Source organism: Copadichromis virginalis, linkage group LG2, assembly GCF_057382275.1.
Source record: "Copadichromis virginalis isolate Kocher_CV1m ecotype Utaka linkage group LG2, C_Virginalis_male_GT1.1, whole genome shotgun sequence".
NCBI lineage: Eukaryota > Metazoa > Chordata > Actinopteri > Cichliformes > Cichlidae > Copadichromis > Copadichromis virginalis.
Window position 1 is genome coordinate 32,515,183 of NC_140619.1, and position 23,844 is coordinate 32,539,026.

The 23,844-nt window shown below is 39.3% G+C and overlaps 2 protein-coding genes and 1 long non-coding RNA gene across 3 annotated transcripts; 2 read left to right on the forward strand and 1 right to left on the reverse strand.

Moving 5' to 3' along the window:
* The first annotated feature begins 7,137 nt into the window (after positions 1–7,137).
* LOC146717767 (uncharacterized) lies at positions 7,138–8,698 on the forward strand. Its single transcript, XR_014921984.1, has 2 exons — positions 7,138–8,182; positions 8,263–8,698. It is a non-coding gene; the product is annotated as an uncharacterized LOC146717767 (long non-coding RNA).
* Positions 8,699–13,163: 4,465 nt separating this feature from the next.
* On the forward strand, positions 13,164–20,420 carry LOC146717768 (neuronal acetylcholine receptor subunit non-alpha-2-like). The gene is made up of 6 exons (XM_085430773.1): positions 13,164–13,376; positions 14,366–14,517; positions 16,801–16,845; positions 17,243–17,352; positions 18,182–19,094; positions 19,209–20,420. Exons 1-6 carry the CDS (start codon positions 13,310–13,312, stop codon positions 19,380–19,382), a joined length of 1,461 nt encoding a protein of 486 aa, XP_085286899.1. The 5' UTR covers positions 13,164–13,309; the 3' UTR covers positions 19,383–20,420.
* Positions 20,421–20,838: 418 nt separating this feature from the next.
* On the reverse strand, positions 20,839–22,383 carry LOC146717769 (uncharacterized protein C3orf85-like). Its single transcript, XM_085430786.1, has 5 exons — positions 22,242–22,383; positions 22,079–22,114; positions 21,718–21,842; positions 21,554–21,639; positions 20,839–21,252 (listed from the first exon to the last, which is right to left on the reverse strand). The coding sequence occupies exons 1-5, from the start codon at positions 22,381–22,383 to the stop codon at positions 21,174–21,176; spliced, it is 468 nt and encodes a 155-aa protein (XP_085286912.1). The 3' UTR covers positions 20,839–21,173.
* Between the last annotated feature and the right edge of the window lie 1,461 nt (positions 22,384–23,844).

A 23,844-nucleotide genomic window follows, 5' to 3' on the forward strand; every position in this document is an offset into this window, starting at 1 on the left:
TCAGTCCTTGATCTGTAAGCTGAGTCATTCAGTCAAAATGAAATACAGATCCCAGAGGCTGAAACCCTACTTGAGAAGTTAATGCCTTTTTGTGTGTTATAGGACTTGTGTGTCTGTGTGTGAATCCTAAAAATGAACTTGCCACTAATAAATAGTAATATAAATATAAATAGATACAAGTGTCACACAAAAGACAATAATAAGATTCAGCAATATCAGATTACAGTGAAGTCTGAAGACTTGGAACCTTAATTTAAGTTATACAAAAACATGACCAGCTCTATAAATTTTCTAGCATAATTATATTCATTATTATTTGTTTAAAAGGCAATAGTACATGTGCAACATTCATTTCATTCATTTAGTCAAAATCTTTTACATGTTTAGAAATAAATACCAAGTCAAAAAATGTCTTGATGCATGCTCGATCATCCAGGTAAGGAAATCTCAGAAAGCTGATCCAAGTGACTTCTTCAGCCTGACTATACACACCACACTTGCAAGACAATACATCATTAAGTTGACTTTGAAGACAATGGATTGTTAACAAACCACTCTACAACACAAAACTTTTTGAGGTGTCATTTTATCAGACTGAACAACATGCACGCAAACACTACCAAAAATATAACCACCTCGGCAGGTGGAGATAATAATTGAGAAAATTAACCTTTTCTGATTGTGCCACCAATTTCAAGCCAAAATTAGGACTGGAAGGTCCTGAAGTTCAATCAATGTGTTATCAGCTGGTCTTGAGTTATCTAACACGGTGATGCACATAGGCAGAAGACAGGAAAAAGGCTGCATCGCTAAAGCAAAAGTAACAAACTTGCCTTTTCTTACTTCCCTGCTCTTTTCTTTCCTCTTTCAAAGGTCACTAGTGAGTCTGAATGTCCCTGTCAGCTCTCACAAGCCTACACACACACACACACACACACAAACACAGCAAAGGTTCACGCCATCCAGCCCTTTCCCCTCAAGTCACATTTGTGATTATGGCTTTGAATTGGCCCACACTGCAGCTCTCAACGATCTACTGCTCACACTTAATCCCTACTTGTGTCTACACGCTGAGCCTGTACACATTTGTGTTTGGGTAAGAGTGTGTGTCAAGAGGAGACGGGGAAGATTACACATGTCACCTGAGGAAGTGAGAACGAGAAACACACACTGAGACAGAGAGGGTGGAGATAGTGATAGAGTGAGTGTTATTGCAAGTCCATATGAGCACTCAGTAGCAAGCGTCTCCCTACATACGGATTATGGCGTGCATGGAGTCCGGCTATAAATATGAAGATGAGCAGCAACCGTATCGTGGACACACATACTATCCCATCAGTCTCAGTCTGCATCCAGACAAGGTCATTTTAGTGCCTGGTTGCCACAGAATGAAGAGTTCATTCTGAGAACTACCAAATACTCTAGCTATATTTGGACAGTATGCATCCAATTTACCTAACAGCCTCTCCCCCAACTTATTGCAGCATTTAATAGGGAACAAATAAAGAGCCCTCACAACACCTTCATCTATAATTTTATCCACTAGACGAAGATGTTTCCCTTTGATGTATTTGGATGCCACTTATAGAATATGTCGAGAAAGACTCACAAATTGGCTGCTTCTTAAAGCTGCAGCCACTCAAAGCTGAATTTGTAATGGTGTGAGTTTGATGTTTTGCAGCTGCACTGTGGATCTTTCTTGAATGATTGGACTTCAAGAAGGGACTTGGTGGCAGTCAGAGACTAAAGCAGAGTGCAGCAAAGCCCTGGGTGGTAAATTCAGGGATAATACATTATTAAGCCAGCTACATGGATGAATATTTTACATGATTCTTCACTGTTGACGCGACTGTTAGCATCCAGCTCTTGGATATGAAGAGTCCAGGATGATGAAATGCTTTTGGGGTTTTTTGTTTCAGGTTTGAGGTTTAAGGACTAACGTAATAAAAAAATAAAAATAAAATCATAGTTTTAGCTCACATTTGTTTCCATAAAAAAAGGATCTTGACATTTTTTCCCCAGGTGAGTTTCTCTTCATCTTTTCTCATCTTCTGTCTCTTTCTTTAGCTTTCCATGCTTGCCTTGTCCACTAGTTACAGGGATTCTGCCCACTGAGTTGCAGGGAGCGAAAAAGGGACATCTGCAGAGGACCACTTCAGCATGCTTGGGAGAACTGGGGCGGGGTTGTAGGGTGAGACAGGGGCATACTGCAGAAGGCTGGATGGTGAATTAGGGTAGTCTCTTGTGTAGTTGGGAGCAGAACGGTACATGCCTGTGGACAGTCAACCATGGATAAGTAAAGGAGACTCCGCTAAATAATTCATTCCAATGGGAGCCTTCTGAACCCACGCACAGACGCACACATGCATGCAGGGTTCTCTCGCACACACAAATGGCTGCTTCTTGAAGTAGAATGCTGCAACGCCCTTACACCAAACACAGGCTCCTAATTTTACTCTTTGATGAATATTTGCAGATGGATGAAGAAACATTGTCTTGGAATAAAGAAAGAACATTTTGGTGGAACAGTGACAGCAAAAAATGCTTCAAGGTTGTTTTTGGCTTGTGAGCAAACATCACAGAGAAATGCATACAATACTTTGATAAATCAAGAAACTATCGGAATCCTTCACCACTAAGTGCTGAGGGATTTAAATGTAAATTTTTAAAAACGTTCCAAGCATTTGTAAATCTAATAAAGCTACATTTTAGTTTCAACAGAATAAAGAAAACATGTCAAATGTTTGAACTGAGAAAATGTATATGACACGGCCATGTTTACCAATGTGCAGGGTACACCTTGGACAGGTTACCAGACTGTCACAGGGCTAACACAGACAGACATTCATACTTACAGGCAATTTACACACCAGTTACACACCAGAAGAGACTCACACCACATGGAACGATGGTAGATTCAAACCCAGGACCTTCTTCTGGTGAAGCAACACAGAACTGAACCACCTGCTCTGAAGAAAACCCCCCAAAACAAAAAAAAAAAACCCCACCAACTCTTCTTATATTTAAATTATATCAGTTTGTTCAGTTAATTTTGATGCCCTGAAATTCGAGAAAAATAGCTGAAATTCTTAAATAGTTAATACAATATTTTTGTGAAACCCATTTAATTAAAGCTGAAAGTCTGCCCTCAGTCACGTTTTGACTGTTTGATTTCAGATCCACTGCGGTGGCACACAGAATCCAGATGAACAGAGAGTGTTTTTGTCTCAGTGATTATGAACATAACTACATAAATACAGCAGCATGTGAAGACAGATTAGGCTAACACAGACAGAAAAAGGGAAATACAGATTTACATACATACATATTGGCACATGGAGCAGCACAGCACAGTTTCATACCCACATTAAGTACATACAAGCACACAAACTTGCACAAACACATAAAGATAGACAACCATATCTGCAAAAATTCAGATTATAGACACGTGCAAATATGCAAAGCACAACTGACTCACAACTTATGACTACAGACATAGCCATTAACTCTTTGCCTACTAACTCTGGGAGGAGATGCTCCTACACACACACACACACACACACACACACACACACACACACACACACACACACACACACACATACACACACACAAGCCCGTTCAGCTGTCTTAGTGAGGACCTTCATTGACATAATGGTTTCCCTAATCCCTTACCCTAATCCTAAACCATTAAAAATGAATGCCTAACCCTAACCCAGTCACAAGGGATCGAATACGGTATATGCGAAGAGGACCATCGAGGAAAAGGAGAAGAGGAGCAGAGAAGTTGAACAGGAGTCTCAAGGGAGAAATCTGGATGATCCAGCAGCCCCTAGGACCATGCAATAAAAACTTTAATGAAAGTCAACTAAATCAAACTTTCTCTTATACCTAACCATAACCTAATTGTAACCCTGACACTAAAACTACATTTTGAGCCTCAAAAAGGCCTTCAAACTTGTGAGGACCGGTGTGTGTGTCCTCACAAGGGACTGTTGGTTCTCAAAAGTATAGTAGAATGCAGATTTCGGTCCTCACAAAGATAGCTAGACAGGAACACACACACACACAGTCGTTTTTTTCATATCTTAGTGGGGACATCTAATTGACACAGTGCTGATGCAAACAAACTGTGAAGCTTATATACTTGTCAGAGGGCACAATTAAATTAGAGGTGTTGAGGTCAAAAAAGGCTATTTTTTAATCTGAAGATTTTCAGATTAAACGTGTCCCAGCTCCAAACATCTGTATAGCATTTGAAAATCGGAATATTGTGCTTAATCTGTGTCTGTCAGTCTATTCGCTTTCCCCAACAACCCTTAATCAGATCATTTTTAAACTTGCTGTATCTGCAGCCCAGTAAATGTAGTGCTGAGCTTGAAGCTGCTTGGGTGAGTTCTGTAACAGTCAGTGTTGGTTTATTTACGTACAATGTTACAAGATCATTATGCGGTCACAGATGATACTAATAACAGTGATTAATAATATCTGAACTGTGGCATTGTCATAATTTTCCTATAATGAAGATATTTAGCAACAAAGGTGAGTGGCTCCATCTACTGAATAAATATGAGAAGAAGACCCCAAAAATATGACCACAAACTGAGCACTGCACTTACTGTGGTAGTCACATATAGATGAATGAGTTATTTGTAGGAACTTGCTTTTATGTTCCAACAAAGTGAGGCAGGCATACACAGATGTTTATTTCTATAATGCTGTGAACATTTCTGCCGCACTTGATCTTTGCTCCTCCGTCTTTACACATTATCAGAAGGAGACAGAATTGTAACCCTGTCTGAGCGGCTAGAGTTTCAAACGCTGCTCCGTCTTTTCTTTTTCTCACGTCAGTCAGACGAAAACAAAAGGAAAATCAGTGTGAGCCTCTTAGACTGAAGTATCATGTTCAAGGTCAATAGTCATGTTGTGACTGTGTGTCAGTGGAGTGAGAAAGCTCACTCTGCTGCTAACTTTTTCCACTCCAGCATTGGCTCTTGAACTGATATTTGAGCCCCAAAGGGTATTATGGCCAATTTGTTTTAATCTCTCACTCCCTCCCTCTCTCACATGCTCCCCTTTCCCTTTTTATTCCTCTGTTGTAAGTTTGAGATAAATTTGAAAGATTTTTGCTCCTCAGATCTGGCCAGAATCTTTGCAGCTAGTTTCCCCTGCAGTTCTTTTGTGCTTCGGAAGATTAAAATATCAAATGACTGAACCGCTATATTATTGATGGGTTTTGGATTTTTTTTCATCAGACCATTTTAAAGTTGGAGTGACTTGGAAAAAAGTTTGTATCATCTCAAAGCTGCTATGAGGCCATCAGGTTATCTGATTTTTCATTTGAAGTGCTGGTGATAGCATATGGGGTGGGGTGATGCTATTAGACTACTCTTTGTGTTTCCCTTTGAAGTCTGTGTGAGATTGGATTTCCTTTGCTGTATCCCCCTCCTTCCTTTATGACCATTTTTTAAAACCCTTAAAACAACAAACACACTAAGATTAAACCCCCAGGCCTTGGTAGTCGAGGCTTTTTCCTCTTATTAATTCAATATTTCTGCACCCAGTGAAATTATGCAGACTCTAATTATGGGCTCAACAACGGCTGAGAAAACAAAAACAACACCAACACAGTCAAGAAGAGAACACACACACACATGAGCCGAGACAAGCAAGCGCCAACATTTTTGTAAACGCACAGATGCTGACAATGTGCTCTCTCCTCACTTTGCATTTTCACTATCTCACTTTCTCACTCTCACACACATCAACTAACAGGGGCGGAGCGGGGGGGTGGCTTACGGGGCTTAAGCCCGGGTTGTTTTGTCAGAAGCCCGGGGTATTTTGGAGTGTAATTTTTTTCATAGTTAGATGCCTGGCTGACAACTGTATAAAACAAAAAGTACACACAATATTCGAAGCACATAGTGCACACTGTGGGAATTTACGACTGTGCGTGAATCCCCCCTGATATTGGTATGATCCGAGCTCAGGCACTAAGCCACTGAGCGAGGGGGCGGGGCAGCTGCTGCCTGTGAGTGCGCTGTTGGAGAAACAGAGCCAGCCATACTAAGGAGAGCTTAAGTTTGACCAGGTACCAAAGCAAATCATTCGTACTGTACAAATAATGTAAATATGACGGTGCATCACGAAAGATTGATATGAAACTGATCACTTGACCCATATTATGTTACTTGCTCTTCAAGTGAATCAACAAATGGCAAAATGAAAAGCCGAACAAATGCTATTTTTTTTAGAGAGTCTTAGCTTACGTGTGTTTATTTCATATTTTCAGTTCTTACCCTCCCCGACTAAATCGGTTTCAGTTATGTACTGAAATATAAGAATGGACATTAGAGGGTTCTTTCAAAGAAAAAACTCAGGTAAATGTTATTTTATATATTATGCTTTGTATGTTGTTCAGTATATTTCTATGCAAAACAAGAGGGATTTCAGTACACAGCAGGATATTCACATTTGTAACCAGATATTTACATACACTTTAGGGAGAAAACATAAAACATTTTTTCTGTACAACATCAATTTAGAGTAAATTTTTGTTTTAGATAAATATTGAAATATATTTTGAATTAGTTAAATTTCAGAATAAAGAGAGACAGAGCTGTCTATTTTTTATCACTTTCATCAAATGTAGGAGTACATGTACACTAAATTTATTGTTAATTAATAAGAAAACTGCAGACGATTCCATTCTGAGCTGAAGAAGCTTCTGATAGGTTAGTAGAGTCCATGTGAGTAAACTGGTGGCACAGCTGTGGATGCATATAAGGCAAAACACAGAGCCTGTTTTTTTGAAATGGGAAAATCAAGAGATATCAACCAAAACACCAGGAACAGAACTGTGGAGCTCCATAAGTGTGGCTCAAGTTTGAATACAATTTGGTGCCATTTGCAATTAAGAAATACAGACGATTTCTCTCTTTACTCTTAAAGTTAACAAATATGTTTTTATATTTATCAATCTAAAAAAATAAACATTTAGTCTGATTTGATGTTACAATTAAAAAAGTGTTTTTATCTGAAGAGTAAATATCTGGTTTCAACTGTATATTTGATGATTGTCAGCACAAAGAGGGAGAGAGAGGAGAACGAGGACAGAACAGAGATGAACAAGAGCAGGGCCCTGTTTCAGGAAGCCGGTTTAGTGCAAACTCTGAGTAAGTATACCCTGAGTTAACGAAAACTCTGGGTTTTCGGTTTCACAAAGCGAGTTCAGCTGCAGCCTGAGTGAGTCACTATGACGACACACTCCGTGAAGCTAACCTGCCCCCTAGCAGGTTTACTACAACTAACCCTGACTGTCTCCGCCCCTTTGTCGGAAACCTGACAGTAGGAAGTGTCGGACATGGCGTGCCACTTCCTTGAAGAGCCAGTAGATCGTGAAGCCCAAATTCTCCGCAGAGCTCTCCGCCGGGAGAGAGTGATCAGAGCGCGTTTGGACATTTTATCATTTCCTGATGATTTCCTGTGTGAACGTTACCGTTTCTCAGCACAATCTATAATTTATTTGGATAACATCCTCAGGCCATATATTACGCATGTGACACATCGCGGACATTCTCTCAGTTCTGTACATATTATTTGTATTGCACTTCGGTTTTTTGCAAACGGGAGCTTTCTGTATAATATTGGTGACGCTGAGCACGTTTCCAAGGCTACCGTCTGTCGGGCAGTCAGGAATGTTACAGTTGCACTGAAACGTCTCCTGTACTCGTTTGTGGTGTTCCCCGGTCACAGACCCACAAGATTCATCAAAGAGGGATGCCACAAAATTGCAGGTATCAGGATGACCAAAACTTAATTTATGATGTGGTGATACTTGGACTACTACTTAAATTGCACATTTATTTTCAGGGTTCCCAGGCGTGATTGGCTGTATAGATGGTACTCACATTCCAATCATTGCTCCTTCAGTAAATGAAGGAGACTATGTGAACAGGAAGTCTTTCCACAGCATTAATGTGCAGGTACATAGTTCCCTGTAGCATGTCAAACTAACAAATTATTTCATTATAGTAATGGATGCTAATTTGTGTTCTCTGCACTGTGAAGATCATATGTGATGCTGCCAACATTATCACAAATGTGGAAGCCAAGTGGCCAGGCTCTGTCCATGACTCACAAATATTCCGTGAATGTACACTGAGCACAAAATTTGGACATGGTGAGTTGAGAATACTTTAAAATATATAAAGACCAATTGCTTCAGGGACATTTGAACTGAAGTGTACCCTTCTGTCTTAGGAGAGTTCACTGGCTACTTGCTTGGTGATAGGGGGTATCCATGTTTACCCTATTTGCTTACCCCTTACCCTGACCCTGAACCGGGCCCACAGCAGCGATATAATCTGGCTCATTGCAGGACAAGAGCCAGAATTGAAATGACTATCGGAATGCTTAAGGCCCGGTTCCAGTGCCTGCAAAGACTCAGGGTCACCCCAGAAAGGGCATGTGACATTATTGTGGCATGTGTGATTCTTCACAACATTGCCACAATTAGGGGAGAACACTGTCCTTCTGAACCAAACATCAGCAGTGATCCAAACCATGAACATCCTGACCCTCCCACGGACATACAAGATGGAAGAGCAGTCAGAGACACCATATGTCACAATCATTTCTTTTGACCCATCACCTCAACATGTTGAAAGAAGAATAAACAGATTTTTTGTTCAACTGGCTTTATTGGTCACCTGTGTTTCCTGTACACAAAGTATTAAAAGATGTAAACCTCATAAAGTGTCTCTGTTGCTTCCTCCTCTGTAACAGCTGTCAATGTTTCTTCATTATTTTCCTGTAGTAAAGAAATAAACAACATTGCTGTTCTACTGTAAACTCATATAATCTGTGGAGTATTACTCACAACTGCATGTTGGTCTGGCTCAACAGGAGGCTGCACCAGATGCAGTACACCATCACCATCAACTGTTAGAATATGAGGTTTATACAGGTCACTTATAACTTACAAGGGACCAAATGGCAATTAACAAACATACCAATCACCTTACACTTCATTGTCATTATGCTCTCAAAGACAACCAAGACTGAGGGAAGGCAAGATCAGTCGGAAAATAACTTCACTACAAAATAATCCATTATGGTAAAGAGTTTATCAAATGAATGAGTAGCACTGCAAAGGTGACTGTGAAGAAAGGATGTATGCACATCATGTATTATTTTGAATTTACCCCCTATGTAGGCACTTGTGTCTTGCGGGGTTATTGACTCAGAGGATGTCCCCGCAGAGATGCCTTCGGCCACAGGGCGCCCACTGTTTTGGCTGAGGGCCAACTGCTCAGCCTCTGTGAGTGGTGGTGGTGGAGGACCCCCACCTGTTTTTCGGGCCTCCGCTTTTTTTCTGTTGGCTATAACGGGTCACATTTGAGCATACAGAGTAAGCAAATATGTACTTGTAATGTGCTCAGATAATTTCAATAAGTGCTTACAGACAGAAAATTAATGTAGCCTCTAACTGCAATTGATTTACATCGGACAAACAGACCAAGCACTATGGCTCATAATACAATTACACCTTACCTGTTTGGACTATATTTTTATATTTCATTTTTACTTGCTGCCAGGAACGTTTGGGGCCTGTTGGGTTGCACCTGCGCTCACATCACAAAATAAAATGTATAAAATAACAAATAAAATAACATATGATAAAATAACGTGTTAAATGGGTGGAAATCCCTCGATCAATGTTTAAATTAACACTCACGCATTGACTCTGTCGGCTATGTTTTGCCATGCATGCTTTTGCAGCTGTGGCTGTGTTACTTTTTTCCGCGGAATTTGCATGTTATCGGCATATACTGCCATCAGAATTTCGGCCTCAAGCGCTGTGAAATACATTGACCGCGCCTTCTTTCCCTCCGTCTCCATGGTGACTCGCTTAATCTGTGCTCCGCTTATCAGGGCTTTATGTATCCTCGTCCGCGCGCTTGACTTGGGGTTAAAGCAACTCCGCGTTGACTGAACTAATTGTTATCAGCCTTTCTGAAACCGAATATTCCGAGTTGGACAGTTCGGGGTTACTCAACCGTGAGTGTCGTTTTTCACTCTGAGTTTTCCAAACCGGCTTCCTGAAACAGGGCCCAGGTGAGACACACATGTTAGTCAAATGGTTGTTTACCAAAAGTATCAGCGTATCATAGGTCCTCATGTATCTCGTACCTAGTGTTTCTTTTTAGGTTTGTTATTTTTCAAATTCTGTATTTATTAAGTTATGCAGGCTTGTTTGCACAACAAGGTTAAATAATTATATAAACTTTTCTCAATCTAAATAGTGGACTTTGGTAGAATTAAAAAATAAGTGTAGTGCAGGTCTATGATGATTTTTAGTGCTATCATCTAGTTCTGATTCTGGTTCTGTCTTGGTTAAGTCCTCAGTAGTCCTGATTTTGAACTGTTGTAGTCCTGTTTTAATTCTGGATCAGTTCTGGGTCTGGTTGAATTGGGGTTTAGTCCTCGTGTCTTGATACAGCCCCGACCTTGTTCTGCCTTGCTGCTTAATTAAAAAACTAGTTTAAGGTGTCCTGCACATGTGATATATATTTTTCCCTATATGAAGTCATTCTTTTTTGAACAGAGCCTATTAATCTTTCAGTCATTTCTACACCCCCCCCAAAAAAAAAAAAAAAAAAAAAAAAAAAAATCCCACATGCATACTACTCTTTGGGCTAAGCCCCGGGTGTTTCAAATGTCTGGCTCCGCCTCTGTCAACTAACACATACATATGCAAGCACGTTGCACAGCTGCCCACAGTCATCTGGGAAGAGACCAGCAGGTTTCAAGCCCATGAGAATTTATGTTTCTGAATGATTAGAGGCGAGGCGGATGGGTCGATCTCGGAGGCAGCAGCTGCCCGCCCCACCGCTCCAAGTGGAGCAGAAAATCAGGATAATTTCATTGTGATAATCAGCCTCCCGTTATCCCTGCTACTTCAACCCAGGAGAAGAAGGAAAGGAAACACAAGGGAGGGGGAGTGTGAGATAAACATATATATATATATATATATATATATATATATATATATATATATATATATATATATATATATATATATATATATATATATATATATATAAGTATGTGTGTGTTTGTGTGTGTGTGTACTGCATATGTATACTAGAAAGAGAGGAGGGAGGTGAAAAGGAGGAGAAAATAAAAATACTGAGAGTTCCTGTCTGCTTAGAATATACCTGGATGAGTTATGGAGACTTTTTTATATCTATGGAGCTTGGACCATTGATAACACCCTTTCAATGGCCCAACAACATTCAAAGCAGGTATCCAAATCCCTGAACTTTAACATACAAATAATAGCTTTATACATGCTGATATTTTAAGATGATTGTTGCCTGGTTTCAACCTGTGTTAACAGGGAACTTTAAACTTTAAAGTGTGTTTGTACATAACTAAGCAATACTAATGTGTTTGTATCAAAGATGCTGATTTCACACCTCAGCTAAGCATTTCTACAAGTTCCCAGATGTCAGCTGGTATAGGGCAGTACTGATTTCACATCACACATTTCTTTTCATCTAAAGTGTTGTTGTTCTCAGCTATGAGTTGTAAAGCATGTCTGCCGTCTCACCACCAGCCTGTCTTTGACTGCGGGATAATAATAAGTTTATGTTGCTCTTGGCTCTCCTTTTCTCACTCCTATTCTATTGTTTTTGCTTCTTCTAAGTGTCTTTCTTTGTGTGTGAGTTAGGCCTTATGTTCAGCTGTTTTTGTCCTGTATGCCATGAGTTTGGGTTTCCTTTCCTTTCCTTTTCATGACAACCCTCAGTCTTTTTGTTCAGTTGCATGCAAGGGCATGCCTCATAACATGGAAATATTGTTTCTGTTTCTGTGTCTTACATGTGTGCAATCATGTGTTTGAATTATGTAGTTGTGACCCCCAAATATTCTGTCTTTGGCACTTGAGCAGCCGATGACTTTATCTTGATGAAATATTCACACTGATGTTTGCAAACACACTTGACCTCTAAAAAATACACAACACAATAAACTTTCACTACACTATTTATGACCGTGTATAGTTGGTATCAGGTAGAGGAAACTAACAGACAAACTCATGCCAGGGTGAGTCTCAGCAAGCTTGAAACTAGCCAAACTAATCACATTGGGACATACTCAGTAAGCTTTGACTGATTGCACAGTGATAATGTAATGATAACCTGGTGCTCTGAGACAGAAATGTTCCAGTTGCATTGCAGGTTTACCTATAAATGTCTCAAAATCTGATTTGAATCTTTCTGCTTCCTGTTTATGTCAATAAAACTATTTTTTGCCTTACTTTAATTTGATCTATGTATGTTTGAGTTTATTTGTGCAAAATAAAACTTCAAAAAAATTCAAACAAGCGTGTCCTTCACATACACCAACGGAAGCACTTTTTAACAACTTGATTCAGTAATTTAAAGTTAAATATAACAGTGTTTGTAACTCAGATTCTTGATCCTGGGGATAATGGTGCAATAAAGTGTAATAAAGCTTTTCCAAAACATAACAACAGGTAAAACAGATGTTATTGATGAAGGTAGGCTAGTCTCCTGCTTAGGTACAAAGTGATTGCATTTTCAAAGGAAGTTCATCAAGACGCATCATTCATGTGATGTTTTCATGCGCACATACAGGGGCTTTCTGCATTAAAGGACGGGCTTAATTGCTTTGTGCTATGGACTAAAAGGTGACGCTGAAGGAGGGGCAACCATTCTCACTGCATTATATTCATCATTATTTTATTTCTAAAAAGAAAACTATAGAAAATAAAACAAAATGCAACAAAAGCTAAAGTCATTAGAGGCGGGTATTTGTTTGTCCCAAGTCTTTTGTAAAAAATGCAAACTCTACACACAATTTAAAGTGAAAGCTCAAGACTTACATTCCGAGCAGGACTTTTAAACATCGGCTAGTAATAACCTAGTCCATCCTGAGGAGGTCAGTAGCAGCAGTGAGCTAAACACAATGATTTAGAGCATCTTTAAAACTTCACTTATTTGTCCGATCCGGGAATCCCTCCACCACCTCCTTCATCCTCCCCGCTCCCTCCCTCCCTCCTCCTGCAAGCCACCCCGTCCACCGACAGCGGCGCTTCCCGTGACGCCTCGAACGGAATCAGATTCGGACACATGCGCTCTCACATCAGGTCCCTGCCCCCTGATACACGGCAGCAGTAACGGGGTTACTTTCCGTATACCGTCTAGTTCCAGCACTGATGGGAACCTCGGGGTCTAAGACATATCGGTGTGCATAGCCTTCTTCTCCAGCTGACAATACCATGAAGTTAGAAGTCCTTCTTCTCCTCCTCTTGGGTTTTTGCAAGCTGTCCCCCGCGAAGATTGCCGGTGAGAAAACTCTTGATATATGTATATATAAATATAATATTTCTTTAGAAGACATACTCTATGCTCAGTAATGCCTCCACCGATTTGTTCAGTGTTGTGCAACATCCGCTAATAGCTTTGATTAAACTCTGCATAAACTCCGATGACCTTGTCAAACGGGTAAGCACAAACTACTACCAACAACTCACCACTGGTCTTATAAAGCAAAGGATTATGTTTACATTCCTACGTTTCTTTTTTTAAAAGATTCAGTAACTTGGAGAAGGCATGCAGACTTCTAATTGTGTTGACAACAACAAAACAGCAAAAGCTGCCATTTTTGTGGGATGAATTAAGCTTTTTTTTTAGTGCAACAAGATAGTCCTTTTAGCAGTGTAACGCAGTAATGCGATGGCCCTAGTTCTGCTTCTCTTGGAGCTGACTGGTCATCAGGCAAACAAGAACACAGGTGTCATATATCAGCATCTCTGCACCTGTCCTTGAAAGTACAGCCAGAGCTTGTGGGATTCAATCATCTGTAATGTGGCTTTTATGTTTGCTTGGTGGATCCTTTATATGCATTTACCCTGTCAGATGATGTCAGACAGATGTGAAGCCAGAGTGGGAAAAAAAAACAAAGCAAAAACGCTGCAGGTCAAAGGTGGACACCCTTCCTCCCGGTCCCTCAGCTCACACACATTAGTCCTTGCACATGATGTCCCTTGTGTCGGATATTTTAGATGTCTCTCTCCATCGACATTACAGTTTCTGTTTCTCTGGTGGCTTTATTTCACTGCAGACTGACTGATGGGCTGACTGCCCAGCTTCTGTGCACAGCCATATTAACCATTTATCCTATCTTGTTATCTTGTTATGCAGTGTGTGTTTTTTAGAGGAAGAGTAAATGCTCTACTTTCTATCCCTGCCACTTAAAATCAGGCTGGTGATGGTGAAAAGCAGCGGCAGTAGGAGTTATTATTGTTGATCCATCTTCCCTCTTCTTGTTCCAGCTCCAAATGAGTTTGTGTCCTTGGCGGAGATGGAGGATGCTTTATTGAAGAACCTTTTCCAAGGCTATCAGCGCTGGGTTAGGCCAATCCAGCGTGCCAATGACACTATTAAAGTACGCTTTGGACTCAAGATCTCTCAGCTGGTCGATGTGGTGAGACGACACACACACACACACACACACGTACAAACAGACTGACATCAGTTTGCAACTCCTGTTAAAAGTGGCTTCCTTAGTTTGAATGAAACTAAGTTTGAATTTTACACAACTTTTAGTCTTTCGGTCTTCCTGTGAGATTTGTTGGCAACATCCAAAGTAAAGAATATTGCAAGCCTTGCCCTTTAACAGCAAACACTAAATGCAAGCATGAACTTGCTTTGAAAATGCAATTATTGAAAAAGTATCAAGACACTGAGTTAGATAAAACACGTGTAACACATATAAAAGAAATATAAAGAGGTTGTTCTGGTTTCATCAGTCCCACTATGTGTGGTGCTGAAATAGAGCTCAAGCTATCTCTTCATACTTGTGACTACACTGTCTCTCTTTGGAGTGTTTGTTTAATATTTCAGAGGCTGGTTGCAATAGGTTGAGATGGTTTAGTTGCTCCGGAGGAGAAAACTGAGCACGCTAATGGAGGAACCATGCTTCTTGGCTTGAAATATTCATCTCAGCCAGTCCATATTTAACTTGTCTTCTCTTCCTTCCAACAAACACAGCCAGAAATGAATTACATAAAGCTGTTTGTGGCAAATAGGAAAGGTTTAGGTTGATCTGTTGGATTCTGGGAAAGAGAAAGGGCGATGGAGCTAAACATAAAAACAGCAGCCTGCCTATGCTGTGTATGTCCCCTGACTCTCTCTAGGCTGCTGCTCAGCTCTGTATTAGATTATGGTTCACCTCTGGTCTATGTGATCACCAAAACATTCAACTGAGTCTGACAGCTGAGGCCTGCGCTGGATATGCTGAACATCTTTGAATATGTCTCGCTCACGTCTGCTAAGGTTGTTGAACTTGTTTTTGTTATCAGCACAGCTTCCTGCACCCACTTTTGGTACTATGTTTTCTTTGTGTTTACTAAGAAAGTGGCAGATAAATCAGATTCTGTCAGATACAGTGGAAAACGAAAAGATGATTTGGTTCACCTGAGCTGGGGGTTTTATATTCACTAAAACAGTAGCAGACAATAAAATATTTGAATGAAATAAGTGATCTTGGATTTCTTTGTAAACTTTGTTTATGAATCATTTAAGCGTGAATCAGTGTTGAGTCTATACTGAACAGGTGCCTTAGCGAAGAACCAATTTTAAAGTGTATCTTTAGGTACTTTGTTACTAGAACTCTGTTACAAAAGCAAGTTTTTTATTTCTTTAGTTAAATCTTTTAAAAAATGCCAAAGATATCAAAGTTTATTGGCATAAAATAGTGTTTTTGGACTAATAGAATCATGACATGAGACGGATAAGGCTGAGGTATGCCAATGACATGAGAATTTGACTCAAAATCTGTGGCGATAGGTTTCATGGAGTGATGAATCCAAATCTGAAATTTTTGGCTGACATTTTTGTCAGTATGTACAGAGGAAGTCAGGAGAGGGGTATAACAATGAGTGCCATGTTTTACAGCCATCTGTAGAACACAGTGGAGGCTCTGTCAGTATTTAAGGCTGAACTTCAGTCTGTGGTTTTGGAATCTTTGTCAAAATGGATGGAAATATGAACCCAGAAAAGTATCATCAGACTTTGATCCACTAACAATTGGGAAGCTTCTGATTGGCAGTGCCTTCATCTTTTAATATGACAATGATCTCAAGCACATTGCCACTGCAGGAAAAGCATACTTGGATAGAAAAACACACAGTGGAACACCATCAGTCATGGACTTTCCTCCCCATAGCTCAAACCTCAACATTACTGAAGCAGTGTGGGGTCATGTAGACAGAGGGCACAACAAAGGGCAGACAGTATCCAAAGAAGAGCTTTGTACATCCTTCAAGAAGCCTGGAGAACTGCTCCTGAAGAATACTGAATGACAATGAAAATGAGCTTGCAGCTAACACAGCTGAAGAATAAAAGTGTCCATGCCAAATGTTGACTTTCAAGCTTTTAGGAATTCTACAAACTCTGTTTTTGTCTTATTTTATTTCTATGTATGCAATCGCTGCACCTATTTCCCATTTTCCCTGAAAACATGCAAAGACATCAGGGGTGTCTTGAGTCTTTTGCACAGAACTGAACAACCCAACCAAAACCAGCCAAACAAGCAAATATATTTCATTTTCATAGTTGCATTTTAATGTGCAAATCCACCAAATAATAAAACAATGGGTTGCAAAAATGATTTCTTCTTACGTTTTTGGAAAGTATTTTTACATAACATATTTTCCCAATTTTAAATAATAATATTTTTTCTATTTTTTATGTTTTTGTCTTTTAGGATGAGAAAAATCAGCTAATGACAACTAATGTTTGGCTGTGGCAGGTAAGACAAAATGAACACAATGTTGTTGGGCAGGAGCATGAAAGATTGTACAGAATCATCCAAGAGACCATTTATAAACATTTTCTCATAAATGTTAATCAGTTTATTTTTCATGATGCATTAACAAATAACACATGGTTTGCAGGTAAAATGAGACTGACTTTTTGAATGCAATGTATTTTAAAACTAATTTATAGACCCTTGATTTGCTTAAATAAGCTGTATGTGTGAGCAGTTGGTTTAAATGTAATATTTAGTTGTTATTTGTATAACTGATGATGGGTGACAGAATTCATAAAGGAGTCTGTTATAGAGGGTATACAACAAATACAAGCAGTATTATTGAGTGTTGTTTATAAGTCTGCTGATGTGGCTTCCTGCATTTTCCCTTGACCAGGAATGGATTGATTACAAGCTGCGATGGAATCCAGATAAATACGGAGGAATCACCTCCATCAGAGTTCCTTCAGAAAATATCTGGCTCCCAGACATCGTCCTGTATGAGAAGTAAGGCCGCTCTGAAATTTCAGCAATCCAGTGACTGATGATTACGTCATGTGAAACATGAGTCTGTCTGCATGAAAAACACTAACACAACGTGATGCTATCTATCTTAATTGCTTTAAAAAAAGCTTTCTTTGAGTGTAACCAGCATGTTGTAATATAAATAATATAAATATTTAATCTTACACCTCATCTAAAAAAATCAGTAACACTGAGCTGTGCTCAGAAAGGCCACTCTGTTCCTTGTACATTAATGGATTAGATTTATATAGCGCTTTTCAAGGCACCCAAAGCGCTTTACAATGCCACTATTCATTCACTCTCGCATTCATACACTGGTGGAGGCAAGCTACGGTTGTAGCCACAGCTGCCCTGGGGCAGACTGACAGAAGCGAGGCTGCCATTTCGCGCCATCGGCCCCTCTGGCCAGCACCAGTAGGCAAGTAGGGTAAAGTGTCTTGCCCAAGGACACAACGACCAGGACAGAGAGCCCAGGGATCGAACCGGCGACCTTCCGGTTACAGATACGCTTCCCAACCCCCTGAGCCACGGTCACCCAATCAGCCATGCATTTACTTGACCACTTATTAGGTTTGAGCCTGTCTTAGTTGCCATTGGTCAAGTAGCAGGGAGCGATGTGGACACATTTCATAATGCTCTCAAAGAGTCCATAAATTTTCAATTTTCATGTGATTATCAGTTGAACTACAACAGGTGCATAAAAACAATTCATTATCAAAGAGATGGACGATTGCATATAGTAGTATTAATTTAACAGTTTCATGTAAATGGACTTAAGATGAGAATTGACTTGTGTTTCATATTTCTTCAGTGCTGATGGGCGGTTTGAGGGTTCCCTGATGACCAAAGCTATTGTGAAGTACAACGGGGCCATCACCTGGACACCACCTGCCAGTTACAAATCTGCCTGCACCATGGATGTCACTTTTTTCCCTTTTGATCGCCAGAACTGTTCCATGAAGTTTGGGTCGTGGACCTATGATGGCAGCATGGTGGACTTGGTTCTCATGGACAACCAGGTTGATCGGAAAGACTTCTTTGATAACGGGGAGTGGGAGATACTCAGCGCTACTGGTGCCAAAGGAAACAGAAAAGATGGCTTGTTATCCTACCCCTTCATCACATACTCCTTCATCCTGAAGAGGCTGCCTTTGTTCTACACGCTGTTCCTAATCATCCCTTGTTTGGGTTTGTCATTTCTGACCGTCCTGGTCTTTTACCTCCCCTCAGATGAAGGAGAGAAGCTTTCACTCTCTACCTCCGTCCTAGTGTCACTTACTGTGTTCCTGCTGGTCATTGAAGAGATTATTCCCTCCTCCTCCAAGGTCATACCCCTGATCGGAGAGTACCTCCTCTTCATCATGATTTTTGTCACCCTCTCCATCATCGTCACTGTCTTTGTCATCAATGTCCACCACCGCTCCTCAGCCACTTACCACCCAATGTCGCCATGGGTTCGAAACCTCTTTCTTCAAAAACTGCCCAGATTGCTGTGCATGCGAGGGCACACTGACCGCTACCACTACCCAGAGCTGGCTCCCGAAAGCCCTGAGCTGAAGTCTCGCTCTGGAGGTCGGAGAGGCCAGAAGACAAACAGTGGTTCGCTCGGACCGACTACTTCTGATGGGAAGGACGAAGAAGCCTGGGGTGCTATGTTGGAGAAAGCCATCTATTCGGTGCGCTACATCAGCAGCCATATCCGTAAAGAACACTTCATCCGTGAGGTGTGTAAAGTATTTATCAATAAACATTAAATTCTTTTGACAGATTAAGAACTTGATGTTTATATTGCGCATACTCTTTCTGTAATCCCATGTCTTATTTTTACCTTTTCACAGGTGGTACAAGACTGGAAGTTTGTGGCCCAGGTGTTAGACAGAATCTTCCTTTGGGCTTTCCTCACTGTCTCAGTATTAGGCACCATCCTTATCTTCACTCCAGCTCTGCAGATGTTCATGAAAATCCCCCCTCCAATTCCAAGTGAGGAACAAGCTTCAGAGCCGTTACACTGACGAGGCAACTGATCATCTGCCTTCAAAGAAAACATTTTTTAAACATGGTACCACTGAGCAAGAAGAGCCCACTGCAGGCACCTTTTACAGGATTTTGTTGACTATCTGACTCTTTCTGTTAAACCACTGTGTAAAATATACATGCGAATAAGTCATCAGGTCACTCTGTCTGTTTTGTCAATATCATAACGTTTCATCTGATTATATTGGCATTTTATTCTGGTTTAAGATATATATGACAACCTGAGTAACCAGTAGTCTCACCTGTGTTGAGTTTCAGTTCGCAAATTGCCAAAATAAAAAACAACAACAAAGAAATGCTTCATAAACTCTACACCAAATGGTATTTAGCTATCAATATACAAGATTAAGGTAAAACCCCATAATTGCCTTATTTTTTATGTTTTTAACCAACATCATATTTAATTTGATATTTTTTTCTTGACATACTTTTTTTTCAAATTCAAAACAAATTTCTACTCTGGGAATTTTAATTAAATAAACACCCATGAGGGCGTTGTCAAAGCTATTATTTAACAGTAGGCTACTTTTTTGTAGTAAACTGTAAGAAAAATCATTTCTGCAGAAACCTTTAAACTACCTTAAACAGAGATCCCACCACCTCGCAAAACGTTTGACTTTTGATGTCACACATTAGGGGAAATAAAGTATTGAAAGGAAAGATACTTAACTTACTCTTCCCTGTGTTTTTTTTTTGCATGTGACAAGGCATGAATAAACCTGAAATAAAAGTAATAAACAGTAAAAGTTAATGTTAGCAATAACTGACTTATTGCTAACATTAACTTAATGATAGCCCTGATTTGGCCCTCAGGCTGTATGTTGAGTATCACCACACCGAAGCTTAAAAATTGTGCTGCTCTGTTTCAGTAGCATTTACTGATTTGTCACTTGTGTCGTCCTCATCAGATAAATTTTTCTCACAGCAGACAAAGAATACATTTAAAGTAACAAAGTGTACTGGATTAATGAAAACAACCCATAAGTTTGTTGTTTTTATTGTTTCGATGTACCTAATCAAACCAATAAAGCTGGTTTAAATACACAAGCCTGTTTAAGATAATGCTGTTTTTAGACTCGCTTACAATTCAGCAAAAAATGTATTTGCTCATCATGTTGTGTGCAAAATTTAAGTCACTGCAGTGTCACAAATGGTATGACTTATCCCCCCCAAACAGGATCATTTTAGCTTTGGCTGAAATCTGTGAAGTAAAATCTGCATCTTGCAGCACCACCTGGTGGTGAATCTCATTTCGTTTGATTCTTCGAATACTGTTGAATACGTTTTAATTAATTGCATAAAATCATTTTATTTCCATTAATAGACAATCCCAAAAGACTAAAGAAGCAAAATGTTCAGTTCAATTTAATTTGATTTTATTGTATGAAATGCTTGCATCATTTTTCTACAATAATCCAATAAATTTGACACAATTGCTAAAAACAACATTTTCCGCCATGCTGATATAGGAAATAATGGTCACGCTTCGTAACCAATGAGAGGCTTAACTTGAGTAAAAAAGCTGACCAATTAATGAGATTCTAAGACTTTCTGTCCAAATGTTGCGTTCATGTCATAGTGCGTTTGATCGCTAAATCTACAGTTCAGACAGGCTCTGAATGGAGAACATATTCAAAAACATCCCATATCAAGTAAGTCTTTATATACTTTCTAATATTTTGTATATATGCTTATGTAAATCACTTTTTATGAAATGTTTTCCATTTAATTTGTTTTTATTTTGGGCCCCCAGTCTTCTTTTTTCTTTACTACCCATTACGACCGGTGAGGCTGTCCAGGTGGGCGCGTGCATTGCGCAGCATCTCCATATACATCCTGTTGTTTTCGCTGCAAAGTAAAATACATATAATGAATATTGGCTTTAAGTTTGTGTGATCAAAAGTATCATAACTATATTAAAAGGAAGTTACAGTGCTCATTGAAGTTACTTCGGTTTGGGCACGCTGACCATTAAAACAGTAACCATTGTTGTTTCTTTTGCAAACGTGTTTGATTTAAAGTTACGTAAGTAATGTACTCGATAAACATACATATAAAATGATAATGCGTTACCTCGATAAAATTGGAAGAGTCTGACTCTGAAACATTCAAATGTAATTTAATAGCGACAAACAGTTACGTCACTCACGTGGCCACAGAGCGGTCAAACATCAGGTTGCTCATGTCCATGTAATACTGCGCATCTGTTCGAATGGCCGTCCAGTACTCATTAGCCTAATGAACAAACAATTACATGAAACGATTCTTAAAGTGACTCACTCTATATGCTTAGAACATTTCACTAACATTTACCTGCTCCTGAACGGTGTAACCCCACTGGTTCTGAGAGTGGTGTGGATCCCAATATCCTGCCTGTCTCTTCAGCCTGATAAATCCCTTTGCCTCCTCTTCCTTCAGGAAAGGGGCAGCAAAACCCCCTAAAAACATTAACATTGACGGATATTATAATACTTGTAGGCGCATGTATTAAATAAGAATTCCTAACAACACTGACATAAATAGAAGTCATGAGCGAATCCTGGATGTTAAGTAGGTCTAGTAGAACACTGCATGTTTAAATTTTAAAACTATAATTTTCAAAACTATGTTTCATGACTTTAAATCTACAACACCAGCACATATACTTGCAGTAACAACAGAGGAGAAAACTTACCACTCAAAACAGCTAACAGGATCACAAACTTCATGTCTGTGAAATTATGAGTAAAGAAAATGTTTTAGAAGAAAGAGAGAAATGTGTAGACATCTAACTGCTTGAGCTGTCAGGTGTGAATACTGTAAAGTTTCATTAAAACGAGACAGAAAGGGAGATTTACCTGCAGCGGTGTCATTCGTCTGAATGTGTGAGTGTTTCGGATTCAGCTTAAAATCCATCATGAAAAGTGAACAACACTTTCCTTCATAGATTTTTTTTCCTTTAATACCAGAAACCAGAAGGGAATGAAAGAACTCAAGCATCAGGGCAGGCCATCACTCTGAGTCAACATTTACATTTATCTGTTGCCAGCAGACCAAACAGCAGGCCTTCCCCCACAGCAGCCAGGCTGTGAGATTCAGCATAGAGATGTTACCGGCTGTATTTTTAGGCCATGACAGTCACTAAAACGTTTATTCTGTAAGACGTGTTTGGTTTAAATAAATTACAATTAGCGAAGAAAAGATGCTTACAAATGCTTTTTTCTAGACACAGCTATTCTTTGCTTTTTGGCTGCATTTTAAAACCCTTAAAAACAAAAGTTATGTTGAACTTTAAAGGTATTATTGCATCAACTTTTTCCACAAAAGATTCTCCACTCATGTTACTTTGAACTCTTATTGCATTATATTGCAATAGATATTTTTTTCTGTTTCAAATGGTATTACCAAATTCCTTATGTTTTATGTTATATAAATAACCATATATTATTGAATGCACGACCTATTTTTATAGTCTTGTAGAAGTAAAGCTTGTGTGTGTATGTCTACATTTCTACCACTAGGTGTAGTCCTATCCACACTGACTTTTGGTTAGAGCGTTCACTCTTTGTGTGACACAAATGGCAAAACAACTGCCATTTTTCCAAAATAATTTTTGTAATCTGTGTTGGTATATTAAGAAAATAAGTATGAGAAAATACACCGTGAAAAAAAAACACACTTAAAGAATAAAACAAAACAAACATAAATGTGGCCAGATGTTGATGCATTAAACTATTAACATAAAATCAGGAGTGAAACTGACAAAATGAAGCAGATTAATTAATAAACAAAAACTCCAACTTATGTGATGGATTTAATGAAAGGGAAATATTAACACATAAAGCAGCATTTTCTGAGGGAAGGTAATTTAAAGCTTGCTTTTGAATCAGCTTAGACTTCCGGAAAAAAAAAAAATCAAAGCAGGTCCCAGAAGGATTAATTTTCATTTTTACTTGTTGAGGTTCTGCGTTAGGTCTCATCCTTTTAAGTATGAGGAGGAGCCTGCCAGTGAATTTCTTTGTGTGATGTAATATTTAGGCCTACGATCTCGCTCAAACGCTGATGCAGCCACATGAAAATAACTATATAAAAGCTGAACTGAGGGTAACGGTTATCCAAAGAGAAACTATTGAGAATAATTTTAACTATTTATGAACCTAAGACTTTCTAATGATTGCTTCATACACATGTGACATTATACAATTATTTTTCAGCGTAATTGTATAATTTTTTATTTGTTTTTCTTTAACTGTGTAACATTTTCACTCGCCCCCACACACCGCACAAAACCTTTTAGCTCTTTTTGTTTGGGTTCGTCTGCCACGCTCTGTCTGTCCTTTACCCTTGACACACTGCTGACCTTTTTCTACAGTAAACTACTAAGTGTGTATGAGAGGTCTGACCTTTCTGTCGCATCCCATAATAAACTGTCACCACCTGAACATTTTAACAGAGACAAAT

What these genes read in the sequence shown, in the direction of transcription:
- LOC146717769 (XM_085430786.1), bottom strand. Translation starts at nt 22,383, where the DNA reads ATGCTTGAGTTCTTTCATTCCCTTCTGGTTTCTGGTATTAAAGGAAAA. An exon ending in GACGAATGACACCGCTGCAG is followed by an intron (nt 22,115 to 22,241) that starts GTAAATCTCCCT and finishes ATAATTTCACAG; the next exon opens with ACATGAAGTTTGTGATCCTG. An exon ending in CCTGTTAGCTGTTTTGAGTG is followed by an intron (nt 21,843 to 22,078) that starts GTAAGTTTTCTC and finishes TAATGTTTTTAG; the next exon opens with GGGGTTTTGCTGCCCCTTTC.
- LOC146717768 (XM_085430773.1), top strand. Translation starts at nt 13,310, where the DNA reads ATGAAGTTAGAAGTCCTTCTTCTCCTCCTCTTGGGTTTTTGCAAGCTG. An exon ending in GTCCCCCGCGAAGATTGCCG is followed by an intron (nt 13,377 to 14,365) that starts GTGAGAAAACTC and finishes TTCTTGTTCCAG; the next exon opens with CTCCAAATGAGTTTGTGTCC. An exon ending in GACATCGTCCTGTATGAGAA is followed by an intron (nt 17,353 to 18,181) that starts GTAAGGCCGCTC and finishes ATATTTCTTCAG; the next exon opens with TGCTGATGGGCGGTTTGAGG.